Genomic DNA, 24991 nt, shown 5'->3' with positions numbered 1-24991 from the left:
TATAATTACAGCATATACATTTTTGTCATGTATGTATTGAAGTGTACACTGAGAATATGTTATTAATAATACATATCGGCGTGTCATGTTTCGGCCGATACCGAATGTGAATGGCAATTGTTTCCAAAAAGATAAACGGCACTAAGAATCAATCGTCATATTTGAATAAACGACTAGCAGAAAGATACGATGTGCCTCGATTAGTCACTCATTGCTTTTGTTGTACAGGAAGCAAACAAGCAATAATACACACACAACTCGGCCGTGAAAACAGGAACAATGTATACCGCGATTCAGAGCCGTCTACAATTAATCGACCAGCTTGATTATAAGTCATGAAAACTGAGTTTTTGCAATTCTAAGATCGAAAAAAGTTATAATAATTTCTCCCTCTTTGTTTTGAAGAGGCTGTGTTAACTGGAAGATGTTGGCTTCAGAACGAATCAAAGCAAACCATTTTTGTATCAAATCATATAGTATATATGTATATAATTTATGACATAAGACGTATAAGTTTCTTTGTGAAACATTAATTGTCACATCGAGCAAAGGGGGAGTGAAAAGAGAGAACAAGAGTGAGGCAAGAAGAGAATGAAAAGAAAAAAAAAAGGGATCAAATAATTTTTCTTACTTGCTAAACCGGAAAACCGGTCGTGGGATCCTTGATTTCAGAGGACTCGTTTCACCTGCGGTTGCCGTAACAGGAGCTGGAATGGCGGCAGCATTGCTCTTGTTACCACCGGTTGAGGTTTCGCTCGGTTTTTTCGGTCTATCACCGCATAAAGATTCCCACTTTTGTTTTAGCGACGAGAATTCTTCAACCTTTGTCTCCGTTTTGTTGCTTTCCGGCTGTTGCTGTGCAACGTTTGACTTTTTTGGCGACAGGCCAGAATGTTGCGACTGAGTGCGCCGGTATTGAGGCTTCGGGCTCGTCTTACTGGGACTGTTTTGGACGTAAGACATGGGCCGTTGACTCTTTGATCGCGTCGGAGATTTTAAAATGGTTTTTGTCGGCGTCGACGGCTTGGCCGGGCTTGCCGTACCCACATGAGTATTTGTTGGCTTGTTAATTGGACTAATTGGCTTCTTGGGTGGCGGTAATGGTAGGCTGTTATCAAATGGTAACGCAGCCAAAGATCGCAGGTAACTCTGCATTTCGTCCATTAGCGGTCGGGTGGACGTGTGACACAAATAGAGGAAGCCGTGTGGGGCGTAATGGCGCCGCAAAATTGTTTCCTTGGCTGACAGATTGTCCAGCCACCAATCCAGACCTCCCATGCTACGTGTAAAAATAGGTCAGTCGGTTACGGGAGTCATAACACACGTCATCCTAAAAGTGATGCTGTTTTCCTTACTTGACAAGTTCGGTGATGAAAACACCGAACCTAACAGGTCCTTCAGGCAGACTCTCTTCACTATTTAAACAAAATACCAATTCTTCGATCCATGGCAATCCGGGGCCTAGAGCAATAATTTTAGTTTTAAAACACTTGCTCGCGGGAAAAAAAAAAACAGAATAGCACACCAAGTACCTTTTTTGACGGAAGCTTCAACCACCCTCCAAACAGAATTGTTCACTTGACCAAAGAAAGTGTTGACGTTGGATAGAAGACCATCCGATAATATTTGGTAGATAGCCGGGCTGAGTTGACTAGTCAAACACCTGGCTACTGACTTGGCGTGATTGGCGCAACTATCCTCGTCACTTGTGTTCATTGGTTGACTCATTAATTTGCATAACTGAGAGCAGGCTACCGAAACGGCTTTTACGAGTTCTATCGAATTTCAGGAAAAAGTTAGGACAAATATGTAAACTTATTCATTATTCTAATGATGGAACCTCGTTTTTGTTCCAAGTTAACGGCTAGATCTTCATCCGTCGGTGAGTTCATATCAAGCGATCCACCGCCCGACCAGTGAGATAATGAAAGTGGTCTTCTTTGGCTGGCCATTTTCAAGAAACCGCCGCTTAAATGCTCACCGAAGCTAACAGTTTTGCGCATAGTGTATCCAATTGCAGTTTTATTGGCCGGCCCGCTCAACGGAGGATTCCGTTTATTGACGGGCGATTTAACAGACTCGGCAGATAATCCAAAGGTGCGACGTTGTCTGGTGGCTGCTGGACTGTGTGGAAGGGAGGCTGTTCTTTTCGGCAGAGGCGGAGGTCCGCCATCCATTCCGGTAGGGGATTGTGGGACTGTGGGCAACATGTACCCAGCGGGTGCATCCGGCCATGCCACTGAACCTCGGCACGTAACTGGTCGTGGCACAGTCTTCTTAGCGTTTCGGAGAATGACAGCTTGTTCACAACTCTTCGGTCTTGGCCGGCTATTTCGGTTGACCGGTGACGGTTTAATGTTGTTTATCTGTTGACGGATTTCTTCCGGCAATAAAATCTTCAAGGATTCCCAATCTTTGACGTGACCCATTTGGCGACGTTTGATGTCGTCGAACGTCCGCTGGGTTGTCTGTTTTGCACTTGGTTCGGGTTTGCGTGATGAAGCGGGCAAATTCTGGGGCGAAAGGAGCACGTCACCGATCCAGGTGTAGTCGTGCGTTTTGAGGAAACTCAAATCAGGTAGGCTGTAACTAGGGAAGATGAGATAGGCCTGAGGTTTGACGGGGTCGGTCAAAGTGCTCTCTTCTTGAGTTGCAGAAGTAGCCGGATTGATGGCGACTTGGCAACTCTTGTCCATTAGAGGGACGATGGCTTCTGGTGGAACTGGCGGGGCGGTCAGCCGCATCCGGCTTTCAAAGTTCCAGTGCTCCTCGATAGAGGCTGGCGACAAGCCCAGTTCAAACGGCTTGATTTTGGCAATCAATTTGTCCAAGCTTGACGTTGCCGCTGTTGTATTGAACGGCACGGCATCGATTTGGATCGATGTTTGCTCGATGTCACTAACATCCGTCAACGTCAACGAACGATTATTTTGGCACAACTCATCTTCGTCTTCCTCCTCCTCGCTGTCATCGTCATCCTCACTATCGTCATCGTCTTCATCCGCCAGGGAACTAGAGATCGATTCCAAACCGAGTTTCTCATCCGCGCTGCTAGGGTAGTCTTCCACCCAGCCCTCTCCACCGCCGGAAGCGATAACATCATCTGATTTCTTGTTGCTCTCCCGTTCCATGCTCGTCTGGGATTTTTGCCGCATGTAAATTTGCAACAATGACAATCCAGTCGTCGTCGACGATGATGGCGGCGTGGTTGCTTTAGATTCCGTCTTGGTAAAAACGGGCCGCTGTCTCGTTCGGTTGTCCTTCGACGTCGTTCTTCCATTGCCGTTATCCATATCAGACAAGCTAGGGCTGTCTTCCGTCTTGGCGATCGACTGGAAATTGATCAACTCCGTCCGACGCATTTCCTGTTGGTGGACCTCTTCTTTGTGCGATTTTTGCATTGGTTCAGGTGTTTTCTTCAGGTTTGGTTTGGGAGCCTCTGGCTGATTTGTCGGCTGAGCGGCCCAACACTGTAACTTCCGTGGAGGCTGATCGTTCCTTAATCCAGAGAATTGCTGACGAGAAGCGACCGGCCATGGTGGAATAGGTGGTGCCACCCTACCCCCGCTGCCTGAAGAAGACCAGTGACTCTGCTCCGATCCCGAACTACTCGTACCTATGGAGATGATTAATAGTCAACGTAAGAGAGTCTCAAGCAAAAGGAAGAAGAATCGCATCATTACCGGGTTCGTTATAATCGAGATCCTGATCGGTACCAGACGCAGAAGAACTCCAAGCCAATGTGTAGTTGGTCATGTTGGTGCGGCAAAGGAGTTGGCTGGCACCATCGCCGGTCTCTTCTAGAAGCCAACATTCATCACGTTCTGCCATATTTAACGAATCGATGCTGCAATCCGACGGGCTGATTCCTTTGCCTCCTCCCACTCCACAAACACCAGGAACAGCCCGCTGAGGAGAGAACAGCGGCCCGGATTTGCACAACGACCCACAATCAGTCAAACTGGAATCGTCCTGTACGAAAACAAAAGTCGGATTAAAAACGACATAAAAAAAAAAATAATCCTCGTCAAGTTGCTGGATCTGATAGATGGCAGCAGCTGTATCACTTTTTTTTCCATCGTTATCCAACGAGATCGGAATGGAATGACCTTGGCTCGTGTGTGTGCGTTAGCTTTGCCTCCGCCGCCAGCCCCATCTCCCACGACTGGGCAAACCCACAACACAACCAACCAACCCACACACACACACACGCACACATAAAATATTAGTGTAACTATTCTTAGCAGCACTCCTTGGCATGAGTCCTAGAGCTCTAGTAGACGAACCTGCGATAGTTGCGACTGGCTGCATAAGATAGGCCGATTGTACTCGATGAGAAGAGAGCGGATTTGCTGGGATTGAAAGAGATCGGCCGATTTGAAGTTTTCCATGTCGATATGGGCAAGATTGAGATCGACTTTTTTGGCCATTTCAGCGTATTCCTCTGCCGAATGATCCGGCTCGCCAGACGAACCAAGCGTCTTGTCCGTCGATGTAGCCGCTTCACTGCTCGTTAAATCGTCCTCCTCACACCAATGGTACGACTCACTCTGACAGTGGTCCAAGCTTGTCGTAGCCACTGTTTCTATCACCTCTTCTTCGTCTTCCTCCGCCTCCTCGTCCTCCGGTCCAGTTGGAACGGGACTGATAGGGTTAGAATTGGAATCGCGTTGCGTTACTCTGTCGACTCGAGATGGCGTATCCGATGCCCTGGAACCTCGCTTTAGACCTAAAAATACACGAGCAAAGAAAACAACAATACGATCATTTGCCAATCAGTAGGGACGTGCACGTTGTCTTTGCAAGTGACAGGATAGGGTTTGCGATTGATCGATCGTTAATTGGCCGACATTGCGCACGCGTCTGAGTGAACAAACTATTAAAACACTCAAGAGCACAAGAGTAATTTGCACATTCGAATGGAAATCGTTTGAGAATCACAACCTGCTAGGTGGTAATGCCAAGGGAGAGCCATTAGGTCAATCAACAAAAAGGCAAACAACACCCACACAGCAGAATGGAATGATCAAGGCAGACTGGGAACTTGGAATGCAGCTCGCAGTCAGCTCAGCCCATCCTGCTCTAAAGACTGTCAAACATCAACAGCAGTTGGTTTCTCTACACAAGATAGAAAGAGGGGAGAGCCTGCGTGTGTGCGTGTGAGGAAGAGTGGGACGAACTTTTGGTGCTCTCCCCCTTTTTCTATACGCAATCAACATGGCGACTCTGAAGTAATCCGACACTGTAGCCTCTCCCCTTGCTCCCCCAGACGCACGCATGCTACTCCCCTTTCCTTCTTTCTATTCACATATGAGTCATTGCTCGTCCTGCCTGTGTGGTGTTATTCTTTTCTTGAAAAAAAATATTTTTTTAGTACAAGAGTTGAAGCTTCGGCCAAGCGACAAACCGCACCGGAAACCTTCATGGTCTCAAAACGTCAATAACAAATTTGACGAGAAAATATCGTCTGCTTTGATTAAACAGAAAGAAACAATTGAGCAACAACTTTCGAAAAGCCACGTGAAGATTCTTATTGTCATTGTCACATTGCTGAGTTTTCTAATTATAAAACTTTCTAAAGTTCCACAGAATGCATAATTTTCTTCAACCCTGTTCAATAATGTCAGAGTCTCTCCCTTTGTTTAAAATTCCACGAAAAATGCCTTTAACAGACCTTTGATACTGATATCCAAAGCAAAGTAGATGATAACAAAAGTCGCCAGGAGCATAGGAGTGAACATTAATGAAATCCTGAACAATGTGCAGATAAGTAAAGGATATCACCGCTTCCGCAGTGGAAACCACACCTCTGCCTTTATTGTTTGTTTTTTGTTTTGTTTTTTTTTTTTCAGTAAATTTTCCGAATTTTTAAAATCTAAGCCACTTTGGGGAAAATAACAACACGGAACCATACACGAACCGCACTTGTTTTCCTTTTCCCTGTAACCAACACACACACAAAAAAACAAAAAAAAAAGAAAAGAAAAGAAAAAAAAATCCATATAGCAATGCAGCACGACACACTTGATAGCCGGGAGTGCACACTCAATTTTCCATCGTTCACTGATGTGTAGTGGCAATAACCAAACGCGGCTCTGGCCGGCTCTTGACTGATAATAGAGCGGACCGTGTAACGATATAACGGGGCGCCGACGTACAGTAAAACAACGCCCGACGGCGCAGGCAGGCGGTGCACAGAGGAACAGAATAAAATGGGGAGGAAGGGATATGTGTCCCCACCGACGACTGACAGAGTGCAACCGGAGGGTTGTGAACCTCTTCCGACTTTCATGTGATCTCTCTCTCTCTTTCCCTCTCTCTCTCTCTTTTTATACTCAAGTAGAAAAAGAGGGTGACTACTATACTGCATCCAAATGAGAGAGGGGAGAACGTGCAGAGATTCACGTCCCCCCTTACTTTTCGTGAGTCAAAAATAGGTTTTAGACGAAAGGCCAGCAGAAAAACGAAGCACTTTTTCCTTCGTGCTTTAAACTGATCGAATGTGTCTCTCCTCGTCTTTCCCCCCTCAGCTGGTTCAGCTGGGAAGACACCTACACAGCTTTGACTTCTGCCCCAAAATGGTTTCTTGTGTACAGTTCAAGTAGCAACAGAAAATCAGTCCAAAAAGGACTTTAGTTGTTTCCAACCATTCGACAGCTCTAAACTACGTCGTTAAATTATCCACAAATCATTATTGTTAGTGAAACGGACGCTCTTTCATTTTACACGGATATCTCGAAACTATGCGAAATTGAGGCTCTGTCACAGGGACCTGCCAGTGGCTTCGTGTTGTATCTACGTGCGAGCAGCACGTCGTACAACTTTTTTCCGATAACGTAAGCTCGTCATACGAGACACACGTTAGGTTATTTATAAACTCGGCCATGGAAATATTTTCTTGTTTTAGTTCTTTTTCATTCTTTTTGGTTGGCGTTCATCGCGTTACTTGTTGGCCTGGTTCGAACCACAGGTTTGTTTTGTCTCTTCTCTTCAGTTTTTGATTTTGAATTGACATGGCCATCAATGAAAAAATGTCCTGTTACTTCTATCCCCTTTTTTCTTTGTTTGTTTTTGTTCGTAGATGAGGAACAAAAGAACGAGAAGCAACGGCTTAAAAAGAATTGAGCAAAACAATAACAAGAACAACACGGCTGGCTGCTGGGTTTTGTTTATCCTCTGTCAAGACTCGATCCATCACAGTTTCCGTCTCCACTATTTTCCCAACTTGCATCGCAGAGTGAGAAACACACACACAAAAAAACGATGGTTTCCAGATGTTTCAACTATTCGATGCTACGCTTTTTTTTTGTGTTTTAGAAATGGAATGTACTATGGCAAAGATTGGAGAGCCGATCAATTTTTGTTTGCATTTAACAGCATCCAGTTTCTTTCTTTAATCGGTTGCTACAGTTAGTATCTGTTATAAATGATCTGGCACATGATTAACAACCGGATTTTTCTTTCCAGTTGAAAGAAAGATTTTTCGGTTGACCTCCCAGATACGGGAACTGGTAAAGATAACAAAGAAAAAGAACATGGAGCTTACAAGATGGAAGGTTTGTCGCTGTTGGTTTGTTCCATGGACGATTGGAGAGGAACCAAATCAACGACAGAAGCATCACGAACCGGTGGTCAATCGACTATTGAGTTTGCACACTGCCAATGCATACAACTGTACTCCAATTGCCATTACCGAATTGCTACGGCTCTACGATAACTACAACCTACGGAACTACAAAAGAACTACAACGACAACAAATGTGGACGCTTTAGCAAGGCCAGTAATCAATAGGCGCTAAATTTGCAAACACTCAACAACGACGAAGAAGAGAAACAAAGTGAAGCCTTTGCGAAACTGGCAGCTGTGCAGGAACGTGAGCGCTTTGGCGCATCGACGAAAGGCGCGACCGCTTGTTTTTCGCTTATTTTATTAACGCCTTTTTCTTACTGGCTAGCTATAAATAATTAAGGAGGAGAGAAAATGAGAGAGAGAGAGAGGGAAAGTCGTGGATGCGGCGGAAGAGACGGGTGGCCGCCAGCTGCTAGGGCGGGTCCAGTTTAGATATCGGAGCGTTTCGACCGACATTCTTTGGCAAAACTATGATGTCAATCGGCGTCGAGCAAGAGGCTCCGTTTGACACGGTATTCCTTGCGATCGGCAGTTGTGAAAATGACGAATTGAACCGGAACGGAAGAGTTGACAGAATTTTTTTAGACGGACATACCGGCAGATGCAGAAGAAGAAGTCCAGGACGAAAGCTGTGGCGGTGATTCAAGCTGGTAGTCGTCCTCGTCGTCGGCCATCTTTGACGTTCACCACAGCAGCACAGTAGCCGTGTAGCTATAGCTGCGCTGATTCGAGGATCCTCCTAAAAATTCCCCAGCTGGGATTCTTGTCGGTATCTCGCATTGAGTGGCGATGTGAGTTACGATAAAGCAAACCGCCTCGAAAAGTGATGTCACTAACAGTTCGTACACAGGTAGAATTCCAGCTGTATATTTACAATCTATTTTGATCGAAACGCTGGTGAAGATAAGGTATCGTGGAACTCGCCGAACTTTCCAAGACGCTTTGAGTGTATACAATCCCGTCATTACAACAGAACTTTCTACTGTATTGATCACGTTACAACGCGCATGATCCGAATAAAACACATCCGTCAGATTGTCTGTCGTCGTGTTCATGCGCATAGAATCGAATTTTTTTACCAAGTTGCAAACCTTTCTCAAATTACATTAAGGACGCAGCAGTTCAAGAAACACTTGTAGTAATAACGGGCTTTGTGGGACAGCGATGGCCGAGTTGTTGCACGAACGTTGTCCAGCCAGATGATTTACGTACTGGGTTGTCAACACGAAACCGCAACTCGTCCACACGCTCTTGTTTTTGGGTAGTGCCCTTACAAAAGGGAGTGGTTATTTCCGTTGTATAACATTTCATTTCTATATGTACAATAGGTTACGAATCGTGAGATAATGCCGGGAGAAGGAAAAAAAAAACGAAAGACCATTGCATTTTTCCCTTTCCAACACCCGGAATCGGTGAAAAGGTCAACGTCATATAAACCTAATTTGAAACCCAACTGTTATGGATTTTGCGTTTTTTTGTCTGCCAATTTTCCTGCCCAAGCTGCTCCAAGGCCTTTAGGATGGCTTGCAAGAAAGAATTACGAAGTATCTCAGCTGGATTGCGCAAAGAAACGCACTCGGCGTCCACCCATCCCGTGTACGATTCACGACATATTAGGCCTTTGCCACAAGGGCACAAATTCAAATAGATCCGATTCGACTGCTCTGTGAACGTTTGCCGAAGTCGACATGCCTCGCCTAAATGGCGTAACGGTAAACAAAATAGGTGCTGTCTTGATCCCGTAGAGCGGACACAGCACTCACCTTCAGGGCAATCACCCGAATTCCGACACTCTCCTGCAGCCTGGTGAACTGAATAAAAAGATAACAGTGGCAATTTAAAAAGGGCTATTGTTATGAAAGACCCAAGATTAGCTTGGATTCTTTAATTCGTGTGACGTATTTACCTGCCATCCACCAATTGGGAACAAATCGAGTGGCTCCGCTATACGGGACCAGTGGATGGATGACTGTCGCCAATTGACTTAGGAGAGCAGCACAGTAATAGAGACGAACGCTAAACATAGTGCGACTTTATCGGTAGCTAGCTAGATCATTAATGAGACCTCATATTTGCTAACCGGAAGCTAGATGCTTCTGAGAATTACATTCATGCATAATTCATCGCATACGCGCATAGCTTGTGATTCGTGTGTGGAGTATGGATGGAAATTGAATCGCTATTCAAATTACACGAAACCTTAAAAATTGGAAATGTCCTCGACAATATTGGGATGACGAAGAGACATGCATGATAACCTTAATAAAAAATAAATAAAAAAACTTTTATTAACTTTGGTGATTGTAATGGAGTGGAGATTTCGTTTATATCGTTGTAGTTGAGTTGTTTGCATTAGAGGGCTTCACTGCTGAAGATGGTGTCAATTGCTGCGTCGATGTCGGTACAGCATTTCCCTGCGCATTGGCCTGTTGAGAACGGGCAGCAGCAAGAGCGGCTAGTCGAGCTTGGCGGTACTTCTGACGCCATTCAATCCAACGACTGATCTCTGCATCGTTGGCGTCTCCTTTCACTTCTAGTTGCTGGCAATAGGCCTCACGTAAAATCCGGAAGGACTGAAGTGTGGCGTACGGTAGCTGAGTCACCGGATCAAAGTATTTGGCTCGTTGCCTGAAAAATAGATTATAGATAAACGATACTTTTTCTTTCGTATCAGATACCATCAGTCAAACCAACCTAGTGATAGGACAAAAATTCTTTTGAGGTGGAGTGACTTTTTTCTGATTGAAATTAGCCTCTAAGACACTGTCGTTTGAAAAAGTTATGAACGTTCTTTCGCAGCACGCGTTGCTGTCGACTGGCGCTAAAGTGCCGGTCTCGTTAACTAGACTATCTTCCTTATCCTCATCTTCTTCGACATTGATTCGCTCGGGCTCTGCATTTAATTCCTGTATTAGGGGCATCGAAGTTGAGAGGTAACGAATAGTTGGTCCAGTGGGAGCCTTTTTCACAACCCTCGTCTTTTTTTTCTCCAGTTCAAGCTGATGATACTTTTCGAGTGACTGTATGTTGAGTAACTCTGTTTCCTTTGCCTCTTCCAGAAGTTGTTGTTGAGTTAATTTTTCACCATTGTCTCTCCTATGCGATGTCAAGAATACATTAGTAATATTACATATAAATTATATTTTGAATCAACCTGTTATGTTTTCTTTTTCCTCTTGTTTCCCTTTCTCTGAGTCTCTGAACGGTTTCAGCTGATTTTAATGCAGTTGTTTGACGTACTGCTTTTTTTTCTCTGGCTTGAGAAGGAATTTTTGTCTTTCTGGCATATTTTGATCTAGCTTTTGGAACTTCTGAAGAATCATCAACTTTTTCTCCGGCTTGTGCAATCCTTTCTGTCATTTCATCAATATTTCTATCACCTTTTAAATGCTTACTAGTGGAAGCTTTTGGCTCCTAAAAAAAGCTTTGAATTATATAATTAGAAAATAAGTTTTCATAAAGAACTCTACCTTGTATGCTTTAGTACTGACTACACCACGTTTTCGTTTGGTACTCTCATCTTCTTGATCGGAGATGGGTTCGTCATTCTCATCAATACTGAAATCTGAATCTACAATATCATCTTGGTCCTCTTCAGCCCTATTTTAATTAAAGTTTTTATGGCCATAAATTCTAGTTAAACCTAAAATAATACTTGAAAACAAATTCATTGTCATCCTCTTCATCATTGAATCCACCATAGGTGCTTTTATAGAAATCATCATCTTGTTCTTCTTCCTCTAGTAATTTTGACAAGCGATTGCCAGCATTAACACGCCGTTCACGCTGAAGTGACATGGTGATATTTCGTAGTCAAAACAAAAATTTTCTTTCATCGAAAAGGTAATATACTCGTAGGTAATTGTTTCGCTTAAGTTAATTCTTAAGCGAGTGAGAACACACAATAGACAAATATTTAAACCGCAAAGTTTGGTTTAACTTCTAATTTTAAGTTTTAACATCCCTACAGCAAGCAGACGCCGCGTTTCAGCGTCATCTGCTGTCGCGAAAACCATTTTTTGCTTTCTCATTTTTTTTTATTTGCTTCCGGTAGATGGCTTGTTTCAAGGCGCCTCAAGCAACCAGCAAGGTATGTTTATTTTGATGGAGTGTTGCGTATTTAAAATCTGTTAAGCACGGTTAACACTTGCTATAAAAACACAGACCAATTTTTTCCCTGTGGCATTCCTTTTATTATTTGATTTTTTATGTGCAGGTAATGACTAGGGTAAATATTTTATTTTAAGCATAGGTGAAATGTATATTTTTGAAGTTCAATACCTTTTGTATACGCGAACGCTGTAGGTAAATGCCGACGTTGTGGTAGCATTTTGAAGAAGAAGATGGCACAGAGGTATCCAGTATCAGAGATTGCTGACAACATAAAAAAAGGCAAAGATAAGATCATCCAGGTTTATGACATGCTTCCTAATTTCTGCCTGAGTGAAGGTACAATAAATTTATCTTTGCATACCAGCATTAGCCCATTTGAACCTATGGCCTATGGCTTTTGAATTTAGAGATTCCTGGCTTATTGGATGGACTTCGAAATGCAATGAAAGATTATGTTATGCTTGATACCAGTCATCAAGATCTCAAAACAAGCAAACAAAAAGTAATTCAGTTATGCACAGAGAAGGCTGAAAGAGAAATCCATGATGGCATTAAGTGTTCAACATTACATGAAGAAATAAATCAAGTAAGAAATGTCTTTTTTGAAAGGATGTCATGTTTGAACTGATCACCTTTAGTTAATTTTATTCTTACTCGTCTATGTAGTTGTTGAAAAATACCATGTCAAAAGAACTAGAAAAACATTCTGAAGGTTTCTTGGAAAGAGATCCTTTATATGTCACCATGAAGGACTTTAATCAGACTGAAACCAGTAATATTGAAGACCAAGAAATGGATAACGAGGACGGGTTAGCGGTTACAGGGGAAACCGTTCAGATAATAGATCCCTATTCTAAAAGGGAATTTTCTAATCCTGTGAAGAATTCAAGATGTAAACATTCCTATGAAAAGGAGATCATTCAAAGCTTGATGGCTGCAAACAAAAATACAAAATGTTATTGGATGGGGTGTAATAACCGTGTGCCGATTAGGGCAGATGATCTTGTTCCGGACGATGAACTCAAACGTCATATTACCCGTATGAAAGCTAGAGCTGCCATATAATATTGCTTCGTCGTTTGGATTTATTTAAGTGACCCCAGATCAAATGAAATATCCTGTTTTATGTGCGTACATCTCATTTTCTTTCTTGAAATTGAGATACTTGAGTAGATCGTCAGGAGTCAATAAACGAATCAAGATCATTTTTATAAATACAAAGTACCGTGGCCTTGTCAGTGTCTTCTATATTTTATCCTTTTCCCTAATTTAGCTTGACAGGAACTAAGTTTCATTGTACAGCGACAAGCTATTACACTGAATGGAAATCACATGTTATGAAAATTAAGGCCTTCTATTTTTCGAAAGTAGCTGATCACATCTAAAGATGGGAAGAAAGTTTTACTAATCAATGTTGTGGTAGATTCAAAGAATATTAACAGGTTCATGTTTCTGTTGTTTTCGCTAACCATATTCCTGATATAAATTATTTGTTTTCCGAAAAAGATTTAACAAATTATTCTGCCGCATAGAAGTTGGCTTTGCGCAAAGCATCACTTAGCATTGAGGACCACCTGAGGCTAATTGAGGTAAAACTTTTGACAGATGAAAACTCACCAGGTAGTACTCGATACAGTGAGAACTCGGCAGGTGCTTGTAACGTAGACCGATATAATTTTTTAAAAAACTTAACCTACACATCTTAGCATTGAAACTATTAAGAGACCGTGGTGTTGAAATGTTTTTTCATCGTTATTCTCTGTTTTTGTGTTTGGCTTGGTTTTTGTGTATTTTAACATCGTTGGCCGAAGGTGAATCATCAAGCGTTTTTCCTTTCTTGGCCTCTAGCCAACACAGTCCAAAGTCATTTCTGTAATACTATAGATATACTGCTCGCTGCTATGCTTAGGTAATAATTTGTTTGTTTTCGTCTGATTTCAGAATTATGGCGAGGAGATGTGACCGGACGTATGAACATTGGTATAACAGCATCAGGATTTGACCAGATTCGACTGGATTGTGGGAGCAATAACTTCCAAGTTGTCATTGAAACAAAGGCAGATTTCAAGGGAGTAATATATACCAGAGGTAAAATATAAGAATATCTGTTGTGGAAAGGAAAATTCACTTTTTATCTGGCATATAGGTAGCTTTTATTCGCGAAAGCCACCATGCTTTTTAGATGCTAACGGCGGGCGTCGTTTCCGGCTGAGGATACCATACGATGAATGTAAAGTTGAGGATGTAAGACCATTATTCCTTCTGGTAGTCTTTTAGATATTTTAAACTACCTTATTTTATTAGGATGAAGAGAAATTTCAGATTACGTTGATTCTCCAGCACGATAAAGAGCTCATTATGCCTGGAGATGGAGCTTTTGCACTAGAATGCGATTTGACGAACAAAGATACAAAAACTTTTAAAGTGTAAGTTTTCATAATTTCTTTAGCTATTAAAACTTTTCATAAGGGTATCTTTCCAGATCTGCTATGTCCAGTATCAGCTTAGCCGATCCGGATCCTTCCGGAAAAGACGTGCCGACTCATTTAAGGTCAACTGTGACAGCTCCAAACGTAGTTGTTTTCAAGCCGTCAGACATTAGACCAAGAAAGTCACCTACACGTGTAGAACTTTAAATATTAGAAGTTGGTACAAAGCATGTTCATGCCTTATCAAATGTAATTCAGAACATTAACGGCGCTTTTTGAAATCCATCGGTTAAAGCTTTAACATCCGATAAGGTTATCTGTCACGCAAGACAGTTCCTCTGAAACGTATAAATGCTGTACAGTTTTATTTGTTGCGAAATCAAGGGAATACCACATTGATTTTCATTACGTCACCGCTTTAATTTGTGATTACGTAGTGTTTGGCTCGAATCATTAAATAAATAGTTAAAAAATGTGAGCAGTATTCATGTTCTTCAACGTTCTCCTTAACGTGAAATTAGGTAAAGCGTTATGTGGTTAAGTGATTTATCTAAATGGATTTCTTTCTATGGATAATCAACGAATGATTAAAAATTGCCACAGAATTAAACAATGAAAATTGAGCCGGAAAGGATGACGAAGAAGTTTTTTGCTGTTGCACCATGGTGGTTGCACGGAGCGTTTACATATTTGGCAACACTGTTGTCGTATCAAACTCCATGGTTAGCAGGGGAAAGGGTGATTTGACGAAGCTCTGCTGTCTACAACAAGTGGTCTGATAGTTGAGTGGAACAAGTGTCTACTCATAGTTTCAGTCGTAAAAAGAAACGGAGAATGGCGTCAAGCAAAAAATTTTACTTGAAGAGCTGGTGTGCTGTGTTCGCTATTCTCGCTTTCATCGGCAATTGCTCGGCTGGTATATAAAAACACCATTGTGACGTATAATACTTGTATGATATGTCGCTGTTAACTTTAACGAGTTCAAGGAAAAAATTGCGTTGAACTAAATGACAGGTTACCTTTATAGAAAGTGTATTATTAGTTATAGGAATTTAGCATTGCATTATTATGTAACCATTTGTTCATTTCATGTTTTATGTTTTACCCTTTTGACAGATGACTATTTTCTCTACGAATCAGACGAGCTCCCTAGTTTACATCCAGAGCCTGTGATAAAGCTGTTGAATAAAAGAGAGGCTATGGACATTAGCGATAGTACCAAGAAACCAACGTCTATGAAGCCCCAATTGAACTCAAGTCCAGAAAACTCAACAAATTCAAAATTAGTTAATGTTGCAAGTGGAGTTGCTGATATGCAACAGGGAAACAGTAAGCCTTATTTATTCATTTTATAGGTTTCATATAAAGATTTCTATATTCAGGTTCAGAAAGCATTATTAGCGCAGACACAACAACGATTTCTGCTCCAACTTCTACAGCAGCATTTACAATATCACTTCAAACAGAAGAGCTACCAAAAGTAGACTACAATGGTGATAATATCACAGTAACAAATGTTACCCAAGATTACCATAAATATTATAACAGGTATTGGTTGCTGTTATAGTGATAATTCCTTATAGCTAAATCTTTTTGTGTAGAATCCTTTAATAGAATAACAGAAAGCTTCAAAATTTATAATTTTTTTTTTTTACTCTTTAATAGCTCTACATATCCTCAACAAGGCATGCAATTTTGGATCGATTTTGACAAGGAAAATGCCTCAATTCATGACATGCTGTCTCAATCACATCGTCGTGCCGCTGTAGGTTTTTTAAATTCTGGAATAGATATTTCTTGATTAACTAAGGGGTCATGATTAACTTTTAGACGGTGTCGCTCTCATTCGACTTCCCCTTCTACGGTCATTGGGTGCGTAACATCACCATAGCCACTGGGGGTTTTTTGTACACTGGGGATTATGTTCATTCGTGGTTGGCTGCCACACAATATATCGCTCCGTTGATGGCAAATTTCGACACCAGCATGAGTAACTACTCAACTATCAGGTACATGGATAATGGGACAGCGTTTTCAGTTCAGTGGGACAGGGTTGCACTTCAAGATCGTCCCGAAGTCGGGAACTTTTCATTCCAGGTAAAATGACGAACTTGGCGTTTTAAGCAGAAAACATCTAATGTATTCGAAACTTTTTTGTTTTAGGCAACTTTGTTGAAATCTGGTGATATTATCTTTGTGTACAAAGACATTCCCATTCCCGTCACCACGATTGGCGATGAAGCTCATCCTGTCAAAGTGGGCGTTTCTGATGCTTATATCATTGACCGAACCATCTTTTGTGAGTTTGGTTTCCGATTTCCTGTTTTGAATGTGGTCGTTTTAAATTATAAAAACTTTTTAATTTTTGCTGTAGTTGTCCGCCGCAAAACAATTTACGAGTATCACAAGGTAGATAAGAAAACAGAAGAAGTCGCTAGTGGTTCAGCTATATATTTCACCGCTCTGCCTACATGCGTTGCATTCAGTTCTTGCGATACTTGCATTTCAAATACCATTGGTTTTGAATGTGTTTGGTGTTCCACAGCTGAGCGTTGCTCAGACGGCATGGACCGTTTTAGACAAGACTGGCTTTTAAAGGGTTGTGACAAGTTATTCATAGACAACACAACGATCTGCAGCTTACCTGTAACCATTCCGTCATCTACGGGGCTTCCGCCAGCGGAAAGCACATTGCCTACTCCGATACCTACTAAGTATCTAAATTGCTAGAAAATAGGACTCAGAATCATTATATGTCATTTCGTATCGCAGGTTCCCCCCTACTGCTACCACCGTTATGCCGCCTACTAAACCTTGGGATGATTTCGATCCGTCAGCCAGCCGTGTGACAAATGGTAACCATTCTAGTATTTCTGAAACTCCTGGCCTTAACCAAGCTTTTAACATTACCAAACAAATCTTATTTTCCTTCACTTAAAGTTCCCGTAGTAACCACTTCGACTTCTACTACGTTATCTCCTCCAATTTCTGAAGCCCGAGCAAACACTAAGGGTATGGTGATTGGGTTTTTAATAATTCTGTGGGTTTTAAATAGTTCTATAAATCTCATGTGATTTCGTGAATTTTTGTACTTATTTTAATTGTTTTTTGTATTGTAGATGTCTCTGAAGATGCCACTGCTTCCAGTGTTTCATCTGTTGTTGGCATCCTTTTCTTGATCGCCATAGTTCTAGGTCTAGGAGGGTGGCTATTTTACGCTTATAGAAATCCCCACACATCATCAGGACAATGCTTCATTCGGGTATTTAGTCAGAGTTAAAAAAATTCATTAAATTTTTTATGTTTAAAATCTATGTGATTTGGCATTTGCAGTATCGCCCTGCACAATGGCGATGGAGATCCGGAGAGGCTCATTACACTGCTGCCGCTATTCACATGTAAATGAAAACACGAGATCCTGCCTTAAACTAGACAGGTTGCCTTCAGATTATGCGCACCCACTCACTACTAGCCACGATTTTCACCTGGGACGTCTTATGTCAAACGAACCATTGCCATCAGCGTTGGCAATAAGTAGAACCCAAATTAATCATCACTTCCTTATTTCACCCTGCCCTCCATTGGAGAGTCGTGCATGCCGTAATTGTTTGCACAATAGACCTCTTTCGTTTTTTCTATTTTTAACACCGGCTGGTTGAACAAATCGAAATAAAAATTTGATGCCTTACACTGGGGAGGGGAACATTTTTATGCATACTTATATATTTAGCAAAAATCTGTCTTCCGATGGGTAAATTTATTTGCTAAGATCAATCTCTAACATGGGAGGAGCGAGAGGCGCGCACATTTCAATTGGTTGATTTACTTCGCCCTCCCCTTTCTAATTCACGATTCCTTTAATTTTAGGCAACAAGTTTAATTATTTTTTTCTTCCTTTATTTTTTTCTCATTAAAAATTGCCGGTATGTGATAGTTGGGTAGTGTATATAGTAACTCTGTTATTCTAACATCAGCCTCCAATTGCTAAACCTGGATATTCTTTCAATTGCGAGTTCTATCATTTTTATAGGATTTTTTTCCCCCGTCAATGGTGATCTGAGTCTTCATTCTACCCTTCTCTACTTACGGCCTGTATTTTATCGTGTTGCTCTCTATTTGTTTCTTTCTGGCATTTTGATCTTTACGAAATCATGTGAGTGTGCCTTGTTCGAAGGGGACTATCACTATTTTTGTTTCCCCAATTCGAGACATTCTAACAAGTGGCAGTTTTTCTTTGTGTTTATTAAAATTCGAATACACAGAAAACTCTTAGCCAGTTCTATACGACATGTGTATTCATAATGTTCGCTTTTACTGCTTTTTATACATTAGTTCAGTAAAGACACGAAAACTAATGGTGTGATTCGTAAAATGTTGACTGCTTGATGATTTGCTTCGCTGGACAAAAAGATTGGTCGTGTTTGTTAAACTTATGAAGCAACGTAAATTAATTAAACTTCTATGAACAGCAAAATATTTTAAAATTAATTAAAACCGTAACTAAAATAACAGAATTTTTGACATTTAATAGTAGATTATATTTATTAAACGATTGCAACAGCGCTCGTGGGTCGTGCTGGGAAAAAAACAGAATACCCATACTCTTTTGCATGCGATGCTCGCCCCATCTTTTCGACTAAGTCAGTATGCCGCCAGCTACAGAAATAGGAGATAGCATGAGAACAGTTATGTCGGTTGCACTGAAATTATGAAATTCAAAGTATTCTAAAACTTAAAACTGTATTCCAGATTCCGGACAATTAAGATAATTTCATGGATTATCTGGACATTATTTCAAGATATTCAATCTTTTAAAGTGACGAAGATCTTTCGACACGTGGTTTGACTTGTTTTGGACTAATCCCTAGTTGGCGGCAGTATTCATTGTGTTTGTTTCAACTTTTTTATTGTCGTCTAATCGAGTGATCTGTGAAAGTAAAAGGTAAAAAGTTTTTAAGTTTGCTTTTTTAGGTTGTACGCTTCTAAACCGATACTTGTTTATTTTCAACTTAAAGTTCGAACGTGGAAAGCAAAAGCATTGGCGATTACGACAATCCTTTGTTTCAGAGTTCATGAACTTGGCATGGAAACTAAATTTTTCTTTGTATACCTCTTTAAAACAGGATTATTTTAATTTTTTAAAACTACTTTGCAAACTTAAACAGATTTTGGTGGTTTATAGGTTATCCATTGCAAATAGGTCTCTAAAGCTATTTTCACTAAACTAAAAATAAGTTCGTTTTGTCTAATGAAATGTGTGAAAATTTTATGAAGGTATCCATTCTTAAAGTATGATATAATGCTTTAAGTGTGAGTATATATAAGCAATGAGTAAAACTGTGAAATGCCTGATGGTAGTTGAAGTGTTGCTAAATTTCTCTATCTGTATGGTTTGCAGTCGTCTATATGATTCATCATGAGTTCTTCAGTGTTCGAAGTGACTGACATTAACCTGGATAAGGAATCCAGTTCATGCACCATGTTTCCAGATCATGTAATCAATTTGGCTGATACTGATGCTAGTGTCTTACTTGATGGGAATGGTCTACCCTCATTGCCTGGATTGGATGAGTTTTGTCGGAACTCCAGCGGCCAAGTTAACGAGATCTACAATTTGCTAGGTCATAATGGAGAAGTCGTATTTGATATGAATCAATTATCTAATACCCCACATGAACTGAATTTGGAACATCAGCCCGTCAGCGAGAACCAAAATTTTCGGTCTTCAAATTGCGGTATTGTATAATAAATTTTCTTTGCAGCCGTTTGACATAATAGGACATGTTATTGTAGATGCACCTATAGATGGACCTGCCCTTGATTGCCCTAATCAGATAAGACAATGTGAAGATGGCATAGAAAACTCAGGTATATTTGATGTTTAAATTTTGTTGTTCATCTTCAGAGTTCCAAAAAAGAACAAAATTTTTGTCTCCAGCAGTAACACTGTTGGATATTAGTAACAGAGCCGGCGTATCGTTGATTGGTCAAGACCAGCTGATGGCCACGCCCACCACTAGTTACAGTGAAAAGTGTTCAACCGACGACCAAAATTCGATTCGAACGGAAGCCACTTTAACAAGAACGTCGGAGGTTTTGCAAGTGCAAGAACCTAACGAAGATGAGATCGGTACGCTTTTTTATTTTATTATCTGGTTTACTTTGTTTAATTGATTAATTCATCAAGATGAGGCGTTCCAAAATGTTTTTAGTGGCTTTGGGACCGCGGACGAGAAGGAAATCCATGCCATGTTAGACATAGACACGCTTAAAAGTAAAACGGCCCATTATATTTATTTGTCCTACACCGACTAAATTTCCCATCTTGTCATTTTAATCTTTAAGGCTGTCTGGATTACGCGCGCAGTTGTCCATTGCTAATATGCAATTACTGCCTTGAGCTCTTTCAGCATATACCCCCATTTCAACTGCATATTCAAACCTGCTGCGCACCGCCAAGAGTCGAACTCAAGCAGAAAATGGATCAGGCTGCTATGGATCAGCTTGCCCGTTCATTATGGAAAGAAGTTTTTTTGAGACAGTTGAAAAATCAACCAATAAGTCAAAACCTAAGTATGTTATTATAATGTAAAAATAATTAAAACTTCCTATACTCTGACAGTTTCTTTGATTTTTAGTGCAACATGAGGAACACTTGCACAACGAACTGGATGAACTCTGGTTAGCAGGTTCTTTCGATACCATGCTGAAATGTCGCGAAATCTTTATTCGAGCTGCCGTAGCCATCGTCTCTCGCCGATGGGTTGCAAATGCTGTTGGCAATGAACTTCATCGTGTCAGAGCACTGAAATCTAAAGTATATTTGCAACTTTGTAACCTTTATTAATAAGAAACTGACAGTTGGTTTTTACACCCAGCAGTCAAAAAAGCGTGCTATGGTTGAATCGGACACTGATCAATCAATTTCGGAACCTAAACCGGCGAAATCAGACCAACCTTGTAGCTCGAAGAAAAAAAAGACTCGTTTAAAGTCATGTAATGCAAGCTCGCAAAAACCCACCGAAACAGATATTGCCATTCGAGGACTAGTCGGTGAACTTGACGAAACGAGTAACACCCCCCGCTATCATTTCACGCCCGAAACACCGGTATCTGAACATGGAATAGATGTGACGCCAGTACCTCATCACGGCAGGGACATGATTGCAGCCCCTGACATGACACGAAGCAGAGAAGACTCAATTACGACACCCATATCAGACAGTGGAGTCGACTTTACACCTGAAATGGATTACGAACTGGACCGCTTTGTCAGAGAAGTGCCTGATGTCGACTTACTCGCAGAAGCCGCAAAAGGTTTTGAAAATTTGGATAACACCTCTGGTAAATTGCGTTGAACTTTGTCAAGTAGATTTATGATTAATCTTGTTTGATTTAACAGATGTGTGGGAAAATAATGCAACTGCGGATGAGGCGTTGAGTGAAAACGAATTCGTTGTGGGCAAAATTTTAGACCGACGATTGCTTTACAAAGTTGAAGATTCTAACCCACAGGAGGAAGACTATGAATACCTCGTTTCATGGGAAGGTTATGGCGAAGAGGACAATACGTGGGAACCTTATGAACACCTAAAGCACTGCACACAAAAACTGGTAGAATATCGTGAACGGCTAAAACAAAAAGCATTAAAATCTCGGCGAGGCAAACGGATTTGAATATTCCAGCTTAGTTAAACAAGTTTCAATTTTCATTTTGCGTGGTGGTTAACGATACATCAAGAATTGTTGCCTTATTTTTTTTTTTTTTTTATGATTATTATTATTTTTTATTGTAATTTTTTTTTTATTTTCAGAATTTTGAAGCGCCTTCGTATTCTTGTGTTCTTAGTCTCGCCAGAACAGGCAATCCAGATTTTCTCATGTATGTTGATGAATATTACGTGACCAACTATTTTTCTTTTTTCTACTGTGCGTGGATAAGTATAACCAAGTTTTAATCTGATTTAGATGCGTTTTTATTTATTTTTCATATTTTAAGATGTCTTTTAAGTTAACAATTTGCCTTATTTTTTATTTATTTTTTTGTCATTTAATATTGTTTTACATTTAGATTCTATATTTTCAGGCTATTCGATTATTTCTTAACCGTGCTTTATCCAAACATGCTTGTTATTCGCGCACTACGTAGGAGTTTCGCCATCGGCAAGTAGGCGTTCTGATTTAAAAGTAAAATCTATTTTCTTTGTGGGTTCCAGGCGCAAAAAATAGATGTCGTAACCCCTGGCAGGCAGGGGGTGTTAACGTTTGCTAACGTCAAAATTGTCTATTTCCTCCCGTCAGCTAAGGAGTACGAAGCACCTATATTATAGTGTTTCTTTCTCCTCTTAGTGTCACCTTAGTTAGATTATTATATCTTAGTTAGACTTGTAGTTATTTCTCATCATTCTCGATTTACACAACGACGACATTTTGTGTTGCACGTTTCTTTGCTGTTTTATTGTCCTTTGTAGAAAGCGTAAGTCCTTCTAATAGACCAACATATCTGCAAGCAAGGATACACACAATTCTCATGTTGGTTACACCAAGGCAGTAATAACTGCTGCAAACAATCTGCAAAACATGCTTTTCTGTTCATCTCAGTGACGAGATGGCAAATGTATTGAGTAAATCTGACGGTGAGGAAGCAAATCTGAGAAGTGTCCCTAAAAGTAACTTGTCCAAGTGAGATGATCATGGCAATCCATCATTTGTTTTGAAGGTTTGTTTATGAAGTGACAACATAGAAGGTTGGCCACTTTTTACAGTAGAAAAACATTTGGGGTGCACCATTTTGATAAATGACTAAAGATTTATAATTTTGCAGGCATGGAATCAGTAAGCATCATACAGGGAGCTCCTATGAAAGGAATTTTCTTCAATATTGATATTGAGATATATGACTTTGTTTCTCATCAACTTCCAGGATAAAGGAAACCATTAACACCTCACAGACCACAAGTACACCTGTTACTTCTACCCGGTTCTTAATCGATGATTGCCTGGAATATAGAAAAAAACAATGCTCGGAAAAATAAATTTTACAGTTGCCAACCGCAATAGTTTCGCACTGTAATAAAATCTCGGGTCTGTGACTCAGTGTCGCCAACGTGATACAAAGTCATTCAACTCTTTACATCCAACCTGTTGAGAAGGATGCCTCAGGCTGGATACTATTACTCCAATTGAAAATGAATGGACACAGGTAAACAGTTTAGAAGAGACTTTTATTGGATCACATTGCAACCTCTTACTTTCATTTGAAAGTAATTCAAGTAGGTCGTCACAATGCAGTAATGATTTCTGATTAGATTTTTTTAATGTATTTACAGCACTCATGCAGCCACCATATAGACATCTTAAAAACACATTTTTGGATATGCAAACTATGGCACTAAGTTAATTTCTCCATACTTCGCATGTTTGTCGCATGTGAAAAAGAATGAAAATGGGATGTGATGCATAATATCAGCATAATGAGGTCAGAAGATTTCCCAACATCTATGGAAAATGAATTAGCTGATGGTAGTATTTTGCTCTGAGAATGTTGAATGTCTATTGTGAAGGTTTATCAGATAGTTGTACTGACACAACCTTTCTTTTCTAGAACCAGCTACATTTAGCAGGTTGGCTTTATTGGAGAACTGTTAAATATTTGATATTCATAATGTTCCCAAGGCTTTTAAGAAAATAGTTTTCATTGCACTAGCGACAATTCGGAATGGCGAGGGTGCGAATGATTCAGATTATATGTCAGCGTGGAAATGCATTAGGTGACGAAAAGTTTCTGAGCTGTGTGAATTTTTTATATTAAAAAATTGTTAGATTCGCCGCTTGCAAGAAATAAGAGGACGATCGGAGATGAAACAATTTATTATAATCGCTGTAACTCATTGACACGTCGTCATTCGTGGTAATCAAACTTAGAACGTCTGCAATACAAAATTTTTCACCATTTTAAAGGAAAGCTGCAAACGAATTTTCAGCATTGTAATAAAAAAATAAGCGCGTTCATTCCCTTCAACCAATTGTCAACGCGAGGGTAAATAAATAAAAAATGCTTGATTAAAATAAATACTATTTTCAAAAGATTGTTGAATTTTTAGCCCCTTAGGAATATCCCTTACGCCACTTAAATTTAAATGGCAAAAAATGGCAATTTTTATAGGCTCGTCAAACTATATGCTAGCCTGATTAGCATGTATATAAGGATCATAGCTCTGTGGTAGAACGTTGGGTAACGAATTTAAAGGTCTCGGGTTCATATCTCGGCTGAAGGTTAACAAAATTAATAAAAACGTATATTGTAAATTCACGGCGTTTCTAATAGATGGATTTACATGTTTATCAGAATTTATCTTGAATCACACTACAAAAAGTATTCCAAGTCCAAATTTGTTGAACTCAATTCAACATCACAAATGTATCACAAAGGGACATTGTCATTATTGATACGTGATTGTAGCTCTATGGTTGAGCATCGGCATTGAGATCCGAAAGTTCAGGGTTCGATTCCCCTAAGAGTCGTGTAACATTACGCAATCCAGTTAGTATCAAATTGATGGAATTGCATACCGAATACATATTATGCTTTCCACTTCTAAAATAATATTATCACAAATACGTGGTAGATATCCCCGGTTGGATGCCGTTAGGGCAGCTGAACCTTCTTTCTCAGACCACAAAATGATCATTTGGGGAGGGGTATCTGGTAGGGATTCGAGCAATAAATCGTTGAGATCCCAGGGCCGTTGAGCCAGGTTCCCCAGACCACCACGTGGCCACTTGGAGTAGGGTACTTGGGCAGGTATTCGGGAGATAC

General features: G+C 40.4%; 6 protein-coding genes and 1 long non-coding RNA gene across 22 annotated transcripts; 5 read left to right on the top strand and 2 right to left on the bottom strand.

The window, feature by feature from the left end:
* Positions 1-15: 15 nt before the first annotated feature.
* LOC116930358 lies at positions 16-8429 on the bottom strand. 4 transcript variants are annotated; one of them, XM_032937763.2, is made up of 7 exons: positions 8226-8429; positions 4287-4729; positions 3684-3972; positions 1841-3616; positions 1533-1775; positions 1356-1461; positions 16-1279 (listed from the first exon to the last, which is right to left on the bottom strand). In XM_032937763.2, the coding sequence occupies exons 1-7, from the start codon at positions 8302-8304 to the stop codon at positions 628-630; spliced, it is 3588 nt and encodes a 1195-aa protein (XP_032793654.2). In that variant the 5' UTR covers positions 8305-8429; the 3' UTR covers positions 16-627. The 4 variants fall into 4 exon arrangements, with proteins under 4 accessions (XP_032793654.2, XP_032793655.2, XP_045035227.1 ...); XM_032937764.2 differs by lacking the exon at positions 8226-8429 and adding an exon at positions 7547-7852; XM_045179292.1 differs by lacking the exon at positions 8226-8429 and adding an exon at positions 5675-5808.
* On the top strand, positions 6083-8665 carry LOC116930369. 4 transcript variants are annotated; one of them, XR_006651561.1, is made up of 4 exons: positions 6083-6970; positions 7082-7237; positions 7318-7400; positions 7468-8665. It is a non-coding gene; the product is annotated as an uncharacterized LOC116930369 (long non-coding RNA). The 4 variants fall into 4 exon arrangements; XR_006651560.1 differs by having other exon boundaries at positions 7318-7409; XR_004398387.2 differs by having other exon boundaries at positions 6242-6970; positions 7082-7400.
* LOC116930364 (vacuolar protein sorting-associated protein 72 homolog) lies at positions 8595-11625 on the bottom strand. 2 transcript variants are annotated; one of them, XM_045179300.1, is made up of 6 exons: positions 11286-11625; positions 11101-11230; positions 10785-11044; positions 10325-10726; positions 9924-10258; positions 8595-8899 (listed from the first exon to the last, which is right to left on the bottom strand). In XM_045179300.1, exons 1-5 carry the CDS (start codon positions 11426-11428, stop codon positions 9955-9957), a joined length of 1239 nt encoding a protein of 412 aa, XP_045035235.1. In that variant the 5' UTR covers positions 11429-11625; the 3' UTR covers positions 8595-8899; positions 9924-9954. The 2 variants fall into 2 exon arrangements, with proteins under 2 accessions (XP_045035235.1, XP_032793667.2); XM_032937776.2 differs by lacking the exon at positions 8595-8899 and having other exon boundaries at positions 9901-10258.
* A 67-nt stretch (positions 11626-11692) lies between these two features.
* Positions 11693-12981, top strand: LOC116930365 (E3 SUMO-protein ligase NSE2). 2 transcript variants are annotated; one of them, XM_032937777.2, is made up of 4 exons: positions 11693-11846; positions 11936-12079; positions 12151-12329; positions 12410-12981. In XM_032937777.2, exons 2-4 carry the CDS (start codon positions 11974-11976, stop codon positions 12806-12808), a joined length of 684 nt encoding a protein of 227 aa, XP_032793668.2. In that variant the 5' UTR covers positions 11693-11846; positions 11936-11973; the 3' UTR covers positions 12809-12981. The 2 variants fall into 2 exon arrangements, with proteins under 2 accessions (XP_032793668.2, XP_032793669.2); XM_032937778.2 differs by having other exon boundaries at positions 11707-11858.
* A 365-nt stretch (positions 12982-13346) lies between these two features.
* On the top strand, positions 13347-14650 carry LOC116930366. Of its 2 annotated transcripts, none has more exons than XM_032937779.2 (5): positions 13347-13554; positions 13685-13831; positions 13890-13987; positions 14048-14169; positions 14226-14650. In XM_032937779.2, exons 1-5 carry the CDS (start codon positions 13482-13484, stop codon positions 14377-14379), a joined length of 594 nt encoding a protein of 197 aa, XP_032793670.1. In that variant the 5' UTR covers positions 13347-13481; the 3' UTR covers positions 14380-14650. The 2 variants fall into 2 exon arrangements, with proteins under 2 accessions (XP_032793670.1, XP_032793671.1); XM_032937780.2 differs by having other exon boundaries at positions 13474-13615.
* A 235-nt stretch (positions 14651-14885) lies between these two features.
* On the top strand, positions 14886-18444 carry LOC116930362 (plexin domain-containing protein 2). Of its 4 annotated transcripts, none has more exons than XM_045179298.1 (11): positions 14886-15088; positions 15289-15501; positions 15561-15720; positions 15838-15937; positions 16003-16269; positions 16336-16471; positions 16547-16886; positions 16945-17027; positions 17113-17184; positions 17292-17434; positions 17506-18444. In XM_045179298.1, the coding sequence occupies exons 1-11, from the start codon at positions 15007-15009 to the stop codon at positions 17572-17574; spliced, it is 1665 nt and encodes a 554-aa protein (XP_045035233.1). In that variant the 5' UTR covers positions 14886-15006; the 3' UTR covers positions 17575-18444. The 4 variants fall into 4 exon arrangements, with proteins under 4 accessions (XP_045035233.1, XP_032793663.2, XP_045035234.1 ...); XM_032937772.2 differs by having other exon boundaries at positions 14887-15088; positions 15555-15720; XM_032937773.2 differs by having other exon boundaries at positions 15066-15186; positions 15555-15720.
* Positions 18445-18712: 268 nt separating this feature from the next.
* On the top strand, positions 18713-22135 carry LOC116930361. 4 transcript variants are annotated; one of them, XM_045179294.1, is made up of 11 exons: positions 18713-18857; positions 18922-19114; positions 19571-19907; positions 19966-20040; positions 20111-20302; positions 20360-20446; positions 20518-20745; positions 20811-20989; positions 21051-21516; positions 21575-21786; positions 21987-22135. In XM_045179294.1, the coding sequence occupies exons 3-11, from the start codon at positions 19589-19591 to the stop codon at positions 22128-22130; spliced, it is 1902 nt and encodes a 633-aa protein (XP_045035229.1). In that variant the 5' UTR covers positions 18713-18857; positions 18922-19114; positions 19571-19588; the 3' UTR covers positions 22131-22135. The 4 variants fall into 4 exon arrangements, with proteins under 4 accessions (XP_045035229.1, XP_045035232.1, XP_045035231.1 ...); XM_045179295.1 differs by having other exon boundaries at positions 18844-18862; XM_045179297.1 differs by having other exon boundaries at positions 18809-19114; positions 20114-20302.
* Positions 22136-24991: the final 2856 nt, after the last annotated feature.

The sequence above is a fragment of the Daphnia magna genome, linkage group LG9, assembly GCF_020631705.1.
Source record: "Daphnia magna isolate NIES linkage group LG9, ASM2063170v1.1, whole genome shotgun sequence".
NCBI classification, from domain to species: Eukaryota; Metazoa; Arthropoda; class Branchiopoda; order Diplostraca; family Daphniidae; genus Daphnia; species Daphnia magna.
The sequence above is the reverse complement of the archived record's forward strand: the minus strand, read 5'-3'. Positions and strand labels throughout refer to the sequence as shown.

What these genes read in the sequence shown, in the direction of transcription:
- LOC116930358 (XM_032937763.2), bottom strand. Translation starts at nt 8,304, where the DNA reads ATGGCCGACGACGAGGACGACTACCAGCTTGAATCACCGCCACAGCTT. An exon ending in TAACTTGGAACAAAAACGAG is followed by an intron (nt 1,776 to 1,840) that starts GTTCCATCATTA and finishes GAAATTCGATAG; the next exon opens with AACTCGTAAAAGCCGTTTCG. An exon ending in TTCATCACCGAACTTGTCAA is followed by an intron (nt 1,280 to 1,355) that starts GTAAGGAAAACA and finishes TTTTACACGTAG; the next exon opens with CATGGGAGGTCTGGATTGGT.
- LOC116930364 (XM_045179300.1), bottom strand. Translation starts at nt 11,428, where the DNA reads ATGTCACTTCAGCGTGAACGGCGTGTTAATGCTGGCAATCGCTTGTCA. An exon ending in GACAATGAATTTGTTTTCAA is followed by an intron (nt 11,231 to 11,285) that starts GTATTATTTTAG and finishes TAATTAAAATAG; the next exon opens with GGCTGAAGAGGACCAAGATG. An exon ending in GGAAAAAGAAAACATAACAG is followed by an intron (nt 10,727 to 10,784) that starts GTTGATTCAAAA and finishes GACATCGCATAG; the next exon opens with GAGAGACAATGGTGAAAAAT.
- LOC116930365 (XM_032937777.2), top strand. Translation starts at nt 11,974, where the DNA reads ATGGCACAGAGGTATCCAGTATCAGAGATTGCTGACAACATAAAAAAA. An exon ending in TAATTTCTGCCTGAGTGAAG is followed by an intron (nt 12,080 to 12,150) that starts GTACAATAAATT and finishes TTTTGAATTTAG; the next exon opens with AGATTCCTGGCTTATTGGAT. An exon ending in TACATGAAGAAATAAATCAA is followed by an intron (nt 12,330 to 12,409) that starts GTAAGAAATGTC and finishes TCGTCTATGTAG; the next exon opens with TTGTTGAAAAATACCATGTC.
- LOC116930366 (XM_032937779.2), top strand. Translation starts at nt 13,482, where the DNA reads ATGTTTTTTCATCGTTATTCTCTGTTTTTGTGTTTGGCTTGGTTTTTG. An exon ending in GGGAGTAATATATACCAGAG is followed by an intron (nt 13,832 to 13,889) that starts GTAAAATATAAG and finishes TCTGGCATATAG; the next exon opens with GTAGCTTTTATTCGCGAAAG. An exon ending in GATACAAAAACTTTTAAAGT is followed by an intron (nt 14,170 to 14,225) that starts GTAAGTTTTCAT and finishes GTATCTTTCCAG; the next exon opens with ATCTGCTATGTCCAGTATCA.
- LOC116930362 (XM_032937772.2), top strand. Translation starts at nt 15,007, where the DNA reads ATGGCGTCAAGCAAAAAATTTTACTTGAAGAGCTGGTGTGCTGTGTTC. An exon ending in CATCGGCAATTGCTCGGCTG is followed by an intron (nt 15,089 to 15,288) that starts GTATATAAAAAC and finishes CCCTTTTGACAG; the next exon opens with ATGACTATTTTCTCTACGAA. An exon ending in AGCCCGAGCAAACACTAAGG is followed by an intron (nt 17,185 to 17,291) that starts GTATGGTGATTG and finishes TTTGTATTGTAG; the next exon opens with ATGTCTCTGAAGATGCCACT.
- LOC116930361 (XM_045179294.1), top strand. Translation starts at nt 19,589, where the DNA reads ATGAGTTCTTCAGTGTTCGAAGTGACTGACATTAACCTGGATAAGGAA. An exon ending in AGATGGCATAGAAAACTCAG is followed by an intron (nt 20,041 to 20,110) that starts GTATATTTGATG and finishes TTTTGTCTCCAG; the next exon opens with CAGTAACACTGTTGGATATT. An exon ending in AGACATAGACACGCTTAAAA is followed by an intron (nt 20,447 to 20,517) that starts GTAAAACGGCCC and finishes TTAATCTTTAAG; the next exon opens with GCTGTCTGGATTACGCGCGC.